This window comes from Gouania willdenowi, chromosome 19, assembly GCF_900634775.1.
Source record: "Gouania willdenowi chromosome 19, fGouWil2.1, whole genome shotgun sequence".
NCBI classification, from domain to species: Eukaryota; Metazoa; Chordata; class Actinopteri; order Blenniiformes; family Gobiesocidae; genus Gouania; species Gouania willdenowi.
In genome coordinates this window covers 19,038,313-19,047,831 of record NC_041062.1, presented here as the reverse complement: position 1 = coordinate 19,047,831, position 9,519 = coordinate 19,038,313, and the positions used below count along the sequence as shown (strand labels likewise).

At 37.8% G+C, this 9,519-nt stretch overlaps 1 protein-coding gene across 3 annotated transcripts in view; it reads right to left on the bottom strand.

Annotated features, from left to right (window-relative positions):
• Window positions 1–2,833: 2,833 nt before the first annotated feature.
• Window positions 2,834–9,519, bottom strand: part of cpped1 (calcineurin-like phosphoesterase domain containing 1) — a 51,899-nt gene continuing 45,213 nt past the window's right edge. Inside the window, exons 7-8 of one of the 3 annotated variants that reach the window (XM_028476860.1) lie at window positions 3,224–3,300; window positions 2,863–2,884 (exon numbers count right to left, since the gene is read on the bottom strand). In XM_028476860.1, the coding sequence (XP_028332661.1) occupies window positions 2,878–2,884; window positions 3,224–3,300 (84 nt within the window). In that variant the 3' untranslated portion in view covers window positions 2,863–2,877. Of the gene's footprint in view, window positions 2,888–3,223; window positions 3,301–9,519 lie in introns of all 3 variants that reach the window. The other 2 variants (XM_028476861.1, XM_028476862.1) reach the window with 2 other exon arrangements.

Genomic DNA, 9,519 nt, shown 5'->3' with positions numbered 1-9,519 from the left:
ATTTTGACGCCTGAAACACGTTTGGTGTGAACACACCATAAGTTCATCATCAGAGGTGAGATGAGCTACATTTACTCCATTACATCTACTTAAGTAGCTTTTTGTAAACTTACAGACTAAGAAAAAGAACAGCTATAACATGCGGTGACATTTTAGCCTACTTCACTCTATTCAAAGTTGCTACGTGTTAATCTCATGGTCACTGACAGTCAGGAAATACAGTATGTACCTGGGTTTATTTGTCTGTAATGTATTCAAGAACAACTTCACCTAAGTGCACTTACAGTATCTGTAACCCTCACATATGAATGAATAATTACTTTACCGTGCATTTTTCTGGTTGAGTAACGTTAAATGTGAGAGAAAGAGGATATGGGTTTGTGTCTCCTCTAGGGACAGCACACACTTTAGAGATGTGTTCACTGTTATTCAGCTCTTACACTCTGCTGCTCCTCAGGCCACACAGCACTGAGAGTAAAATGAAATACCAGCCTTACCATATCGGAAATTAGGGCCGGGCGATATGGACCAAAACTCATATCTCGATTTTTTTTTTTTTTTTTTTGTCTCAAAATGGCGATATATGATATAAATCTCAATATTTTTCACTCAATAAAGTCTTACCATAGAAACAATTCTGGGTTAGATTTGTTGATGCAAAATACCACACATGCCCATTTATTAACACAAACAGCTTGTTTCGCCAAAATAGAAAACTCGATGTATCTTGAATCACGATATATTGCCTAGCCCTAATGTAAATGTCCAAAAGAAACAGAATTGATTAAAATGGGCTTGAAAAGACGCAGCTTTTCTTCTGAAATCACAATAATTCCTCCAATTTAATCAGTGTAACAAATGATCAGGAAATTATTAGTGTTCACAGTTTCAAATAGTTCCCTCTGTTTGCGTTATATTAACTACTGTTAGGTGTGAAACGTGTGACATCATTAGCATGACTCTGAAAGCTCCCGAGCAGGAGGCGCTCCCAGCTAATTTTAGCATCTAGACATCGCAACAGTTATCACAGTTGTCTGTGCCCAATTTGCACAACAGATGGACACAAAAGACAGAAAACTGTTGAGCATTAATGCTGCATTAGCTCTTAAAGAGTGTGACTAACATAACAGTGGTATGACTTCCAGTTTTGATAATGGATAATTATTGGTATTCTTTAAAAAGAGGGATGCAAATCTATTGTTGTCAAAAATCTGACATGTGGAACGATTAAAAAGGTCTTCTTAAAGGTCCAGTATGATGCTACTTTTCACACATCTCCAATTGTTCTAAGAACCCCAACAACATAGTATTTGAGGTTTATTTTCCCAAACTCGCCTGTTTTCTGGAGTTTTAGCCTCTGAAAAGTCACTTTCCTCCTAAAAACAGGCTGTTTTTCGGGCTTTCATGCATATGTATGAGTAGGCGTAAACACTGCTCAGTGCTGCTTCAACGTGTGTTTATCATAGCAGCAGTAAATCATTAACAGTCTTCACCTCACAGGAATAGTTTATTTAAGAAGATAGTCCATTGTTTGTCCAACCGCTTCATTGCATTGGGTCACAAACACGTCAGATCATCCCATAAAAGCGATACGAGTTGGTGTAACGGCTACTAAAAGTGGAACTGATTGTGAGCGCTCTTCGGTTTATCTATATATTGGATTATCTATATACTGAACGTAAAGATATTAACTGTCATATGCCTTCACTGTTTGTTTTACCTGTAAGGCAGATTGAGAGGGAGGAGCTCACATCCCTATGTTGGGTAGGAGGAGCCAGGATTGTCCGGAAGAGGAGTTTCCGTGTTGTGATGTGACAACGTGAGGAAAATCCAACTCGCCCGTTTGGAGCTGACTTTTTACAAAAAAGTGGAATAACAAGGGACGGAGGAAACAGAACTTTTCCAACTTTGACCCTCTGAATGAGGCTAAAGGAAGGTATATAACTTTTTATAATACTGCCCCTTAACCAATTCAATAAAACAGCACCAAAACACGTCTGTGTGTGTGTTTGGGGTTCAGTTGATAGATCCTTATTCACAGCAGGAGGAGTTTGTTTAATCTCTTTAGCCACATCTAGCGTAAAGGGCCTCATTTATCAACCTTACGTGAAAACGGGTGCAAATCTGAGTGCACATTGTGTCGTATGACAGGACCAACGTGGGACTTACAAAACATTCATATCTGACCAATCCCAGCGTACCAAATGATCAAGTGTTGCTAAATGCGGCGGCTGAATTTGATTGTCATTAACATGTTACGCCCTCAAATATTCCTGGTTCAGAGGCCCCGCCCACAGAGGTCAAACAAATATCTGCAATGTTTCTGAGATGAAAATCAGCATTCTCACAGCTTATGTGAAGAAAAACAAAGATGTGCTTTTTGGTGTGAAAACTGGAATTTAAGGAGCTCATTTAAACGCTCTGTGGGAGAGAATAATCATTTTTATTTTGTTCAACACATTCTGGACTTGAACCCTAAATCTCTTACACCTTAAACACTTTACGAGAGCTGGTTTGGAACTTTGACCCATGACTAATTCAGCTAAAGAGGCCCAAAGACAACTGAAGCCCCGCCCCCGAATATTAATGAGGATGAGGAGAAGGAGGCCCCGCCCCTTCCCTCCAGCAGGTGAAGGTGGTTTGAAATCAGACTAGATTTTTGTTCTCCTCAGTGGATCCTTCACTCATTTACACTTTCTCACTTTCATTCAAAAAATAAACTAGAAAACAACAAGAAAATGTACAAATTGGCTCCAAAAACACACAAAAAGAGAAACAAACATACAAAATGAAAACATAAATCCACAGACTGACACCATTTTGAAACAAGAAGGTTCACTTTGCTTTATTCTCATGATGGTTGGACATGAAGCTCCATCAGCTGCTGCTGAAAATGAGAAAATACACAAAATCAGAGGTAATGCTATAGTAAGGCATAAATATGGAAACAAAACTAGATTTTTTTTTCTCTATTCTTTCTATTTACAACCCTTAATGTTAATATTCCAGCTGTGTTTACTCTGTTTACATCCCAGAATATTAATATTCCAGCTATTTTTATGCTATTAACATCCCTAAATGTTAATATTCCAGTTGTTTTTTCTCTTATACATTCCTAAATGTTACTCTCATGTCTGTTTTTGGTTTAATTGCATCAGGTAAACTACTACTTCTCACTGATATTTTATCTTTATAAACAGTGTCTGTCTGACCTCTTACTGACCCTGAGATGTTGGAGTACAGTAAAACGCACCCGTCTGTTGTCCTGCTGCCTGCCCGCGGGGAGGGTAGTGTCAACATCTGATAAATGGAGACATTATTTGAAATAATAATTTAAAAACACATTGACCTCATGTTAGTAAGTAAGTAAGTAAGTAGTTTATTTATAAAGTGCTTTTTGCAGATAAAATCACAAAGTGCTGTACAGAGTTGTGGTAAAAGTACAAGTGCAACACAATAGAATAATAAAACAAGAGGGCATAAACATCATAAGAACAGCAACATTAAAGGATAAATAAAAATTAAAATCCAGTTAACTAAAAGCTTTACTGTAAAGTGTAGTCTTCAGCAGTTTTTTAAAAGTGACCACACAGTTGAGCTCCCTGAGAGACTGGTGCAGGTTATTCCAGAGTCTGGAAGCTACAGCCTGGAACGCCAGGTGTCCTCTGGTTTTAAATTTAGTTTTTGGGGTCTTTAGGAGACCCTGACCTGAAGACCGAAGGCATCGCCCTGATGAGTAGGGGCACAACAAGTCCCAGATATATTTAGGGGCCTGACCATGTAATGCTCGGAACGTGAGAACTAATATTTTATATTCTATGCGAAACTTAACTGGAAGCCAGTGCAGAGTAGCAAGAATGGGGTGATGTGGGATGTTCTAGAAGCACCAGTTAAAAGTCTGGCAGCAGCGTTCTGAACGATCTGGAGTCTGTTTAGGGTCGACTTATTAAAACAAGTAAAAACAGAATTACAGTAGTCAATACGAGATGATGTAAATGCGTGTATGACCAGTTCCAGATCTGATTTTGATAAAAGATGCCTCACTTTAGAGATATTTCTCAGGTGGTAAAAACAGTTTTTAGTCAATTGACGACGATGGACTGATCAAAAACAACCCCAAGGTTTCTGAGGCTGGTTTTAACAGATGAGCCCAGATCACCAAGAGAGTTTTTAATTCACTTTGTTCTGTTCTAAGCAGGAGTTTCAAGCCATTAGTTTAGTCTACTTTAATAATATTCAGTAGTCACTCAGAGAAAAAGCAGTTCAGCTGGTGGAGTTGTCACAGGGACCTTCTGTTCATATATGACTAAGAATGGAAACATGTTCAACACTCTTCCAACTGCACACATGGAGGAAATGGCACCCATTACATGGGCTTCTAGCTGGTACATTAGAATGTTCTTTATGTGACCACGTTATTTTAGTGGACGCTCATACATTCAATCAGAACATTTTGTTCCGATAAGTGACTTCCTCCTTCCATAAGTGTGCATGCTCTGTGCTCCATCCCACATATTGTGTGGTAGGCACGTCACGGACTCATCTTAGAGACTGCAGCGGACATATGGGCCACTTCCTGTTTGTTGTGGCGCTTACGTCATCAGAGATGGATATGTGGGGGGGTGACGATTTCTCGATGTTCTGATTATTTATATATTGGGTGGGGAGTACCCATGTTTGATTTAATTCATTCAAGAGTTTTGGTGATGTTTTTAGATCAGATATATATTTTTGGTGTATCCCAAAATCATGTGTGTTATATATTTGCACCATCAATAAATGAAATAAGTAAATCTTTTTTTTTTTTTTTTCTGATAAGCTAGAGAGGATAAAAAGAAAAATGCAATCTAATAAACCTTGGCTGAACTGTGTAACGGTAAATATACTGTTTAAATTCATTTCATATTAGTATTGATCTCACAGTGTGGTCTCACAAGCGTCAATGGTTGTAATTGTTTCCTCAATAATTGTAAATGAAATGGAAATAAAATAATAAATAAAACTTGTAGAAATGGATAGTGAGGATATGGAGCGCCTTGGTAGTTAAAGCCAATCTGATTAAAGCAATGTGTGGATGCATGCATAGTATATTGCAGTGTTTCTCAATTGGGGGTACGCGATGGTACTACAGGAGGTACTTGAAAGACAAAAATTAACAAATGAAAATTGTTTATTTTTAGTTAAAAATGATAATCACAGTTAACCAGTTTTAAATTTGCATGATTATGCTTATTGAAAAGCAGCTTTAATGCCAGTTTGCAATTAAAAAAAAAAAATCACAATTTTCTCAGATCTCGTTAGTGCAAAGACACGTTCTACTTGCCTTTCTTCAACCACGTTCTGCAAAGGTCGAAAGCAAGAGTAATAATTGAAAAGACATCTGAGCCTGGACTAAATTGTTGGGCCGACCTTATTGCCATGCTCAGTGCCTCACTGACAGCAAGGTTTGACAGGAAAATAGAGCCCACTTGAGTTTAATAGCTGTTGTGTCAGATGTCTGGCCTTGGATTGGGACCTTTTAAATGGTAAAAAGAAATACGCATGCTGTGACCCTCCACCACCAGATGGAAACATTTCTAATAAAGTATATGACTCCTTTTAGCATTGCTTTCTGGTCTGATCAAGGGGAAGTATTACAGTTTAAATCCTTAATCTGGAAACTTGACTAAAATGGGCCAAAAGCAGTCAAGAGTGGCCAAAAAATGGGCAAAGAGGAACCAAGTGGTATGTAATGGAAAAGGGTAGTTTTAATGGGCAAAATGTGGCAAACCATAGTGAAAAAGAGCAAAAATGGTGAACATAAAAAGGCAAAATGAAGGGGAAAAAGGAAACAAATGGTATTTATTTATAGCATATTTGGATAAAAAGTGGACAAAAAAATTAAAGAAAGGACAAAAATTTTACAAGAGAAATTTGCATTGCCGCAACAATGCACTCCTTCGGTTGTGTGTGTTTAGTGTCAATGAACACAAGTTTGTACACATTAGCAAACGCCTAAATATATGCAGGCAGTACTCAGAGAGAATGATTCAAAGTTACAGACATTGTGCTGGACAAGATTCAAACCAAGAGAAGCAGGCTCTGATCACACCGAGCTAAAGCTGCCCAAAGAAGTCAGAAGGTAAAAGTCCGACTTGTGGAAGTAAATGCTAAGCATTCCCTCTAAAGGTATCGTTTTAAGCAAGAAGAAGATTGTAGCAACATTTTAAGCTATAAATTGTGGCTGTAGCTGCAGAATTAAAGCTTGAACAAGAGTTTTCCTCACAGCTGTCACACTCTAGCAGACCTGATCTAGCATTCTAAGGATTGCATAAGCAGCCAAATTTATATAAAACCTTAAATTACATTGAAAGTAAGAATTATCATTTTACAAATAACATATCAACATTTTGATCTTTGAATGGTGGAAATCGGTTAAGATTTGCATTAAGCATGAAAAACAGAGTCAACCAAAAAATTCATATACATTTATTTTGTCAGAGTGCAACTTCTACACATTACTTAGAATTGTAGAATAGACATTAGACAACATTCTGGTGCTACAATTGTGTCTCTGAGTTACACATTGACAGAGATACTGTATAGCAGTTTACAATAAAAGCATAAAACCCAATATTACATTAAAAGCAAAAGTGTTAGCATTTTACTAATCACATAGCAGCACTGACCCTAAGCAGTGGAACATTTTGATATTTAAATGGTGTAAATAGGTAAAGAATTGGCAGAGTAGTAGCAGTCCAAAATAGGAATGAAGAATAAGAAAAAAAAAAAAGTGGACCAATGAAGATATATTTAGTAAGATATGGAAGACGAACCCATCAATGTTCTTTCATCTTTTTGGCTGCACTTGCCAAACTCTCTAACAAAGGCTTGAATTGAACCTTCTGGTTTATATAACTTAATACATTCTATGGAAAAGCTATTTTATATTGTCATTATTGCACTGCATACAAATGCCAATGCTCATGGTCTGTAAATGCAGTATTTCGCCTGTGCTGTGTTTTATATATTCATTTAACAAACTTAACATTTACACCAGAACCCATCTCTAATCCCTCTGTTTCTATATTATGAATTATGTAAAGATTGTGCTGCTGTCCTTGGGTTGCTTGCAGATTGCTAAACAGATCTCTAAATAGAGCAGTATATTCTTCTTTCTTATTGTCTATAAAGCTTTGTTTATCACACATTTTTACTTCCAAGAAGCCAAGCGGGCACAAGCAATATAATATTTAATTTAGGCAATAATCTTACAACAAAGTCATCAGAAATTAGGCCCTATGCACATAATTCTTCTCAGTGTGGTCATATTTGCGATAAAGCTTTTAGTGGTGTGGTGTTTACTGCACACGTATCCAGTTTACTGAGAGTTCCTGTCAGATCAAGCGAGGAATAATTTGAGTGAGCAAAACAAAAGTGGATTTAGGTCCTCGGGCATCTTAATGCAGAGATTATAAAGAAAACAGAACTGATTTTGAGTGTGAAAGCAGAAGGATATTTGAGCAGTGAGACTGTACTAACAATAGAAATAGAGCTAGTACCTCCTGGAGCATGTCATTTAGTGGCCCCAGGTGTCCCTACTTTGAGTTGGAAACTTGTGCCGTGTTCCCTCTCGCTTTTGTTTTACTTTGTGAACCAGCGACTTCCCCATTGCACTGCCCGTCTGCCTCGCCACCTCAGCAGCACTCACAAAAACATTAAAGCTCTGAAGCCATCTGACCGACATGTAGCAAGTAGCTCTGAGGGCTCCATTAGGAACCACAACATGACAGAAAACACGCTTTTTGGTCCATCTCTGGTGATTTCAGTGTGCTCACTTAAGAAATGCTAACATCCCTCTCATGCTTTTTCGACTTCACATATTCCTCTAGCAGGAGACCTAAACTCTCAGTCCTAAGTCCTCAACAACCACTTGAAGACCACTCGAGTGTGAGAAAAAAGACCAACACAAGTGTTGTGGGATTTATAAGCAAGCAGTTTTAACAGGGGGCGCTTAGAACTTTTGTCTGTATTTGTATGAGCGCTTGCCAGTGACTGGACTTTGGATCAATAAACAAGAACTCACTGTCCTCCAATGTGGTAGTATGAATGTGGAGGAAGCACAAGTTTATCCTCTAAAAACTAGGTCTAAAAAAGGACTCTATGAACCAAATACAACAACAAAAACAACATGGTTTGGAATTTAAGGCCCCTCATCAAGTACTCTAAATCCATCTCATTCACAAGTTCACAATCAGTTCACGTTAGCGTAAACAGACAGAAATAATTCCAGGATCATCAGATTAAAGCGATGCGACACTGTTTTTACAAATTTGGTCTATAATCTTTGAAATGTAATTATTAGAAGATCTATGCCTAACAAAACGCATTATGCACCATATTTATTTCATTACCTTTTAAAAATGGGACTACTTAATCGTTTTAGAGCCTTTGTGCTGCCAAGTTGTAATCACGTGATTGATGATGTCACACGGCCCCACTGCCTGTCAACAACAGTGTGAGTGAATCATTCAGCCTGATTTTGAGATATTTAATCAGCTTTTTTGGTCAAAATGCATCCTTTGAGTTGCTTTAAATATTCAAGAAAAGTTAGATGTTGATGAAAACCTCTTTTGTTTAACAAAAGGGGATAAAAACTCTGCGGTTCATAGTAGACAATGAAGCAGAGAAGAAGAGCTCTTCTAAGGGACCTTTACTCTCCCTTAAAAGGTGTGTGGCCGACGCTCTGGTAGCTAAAGTTAGCGAGTAATCACAGACTGTTGAAGGACTTCCACCCAAAAGTACTTCTATTCTCAGGGTTTGCGTTTCTTCAACAGTTCATTACATCGGCATCTTTAACTTCTCCTGTTTTTTTTAAGTAGGCATTTTGGCAGAAAAAGCTGCTTAATTATCTAAAAAGCAGGTTGAATGATTTACAGTGAGGCCGTGTTACGACATCAATCACGTGATTTCAAGACGGCGGAACACTAAAGTAGTCCCATTTTTAAAAGGAAATTAATATTGTGCATAATATTTTGTGAGGATATAAGAGGCGTCTTCCGTCCTGCATTAACTCCTCCTACATCGTTTGTCCGATTGACAAATAAGCTATCAAAACGTTCAAAACGTTCCCGAAATTTAGGCTTCTACCTTTTATACTTGTTCAGATAGAGTGGAGCAGCAGAACAGAGGGTTTATTGGCTAGGCCAGTGCTAATACTAGGGAAATGCTAAGTTAATGCATAGTTAATGCTCGCTAATGCTATTGCTAAGCTCATGTTAATGCTAGGCTACTGTTAATGCTAGGTTAATGCTAGCTAATGCTAATGCTAGGTAAATGTTAATGCTAGATTAATGTACGCTAATGCTGATACTGAAGCTAATGCTAGGTTAACGCTAGCTAATGATAATTAATATATAATTAGGCTAAAGCTAATGCAGTGTACAGTGCAGTGCACCTGCAACCTCACTTGCATTTTTTTTCTGGAAATGCAAAAATTATAGTTTGCTTCGTAAAGGCTGAAACATACTCTGGCGGACC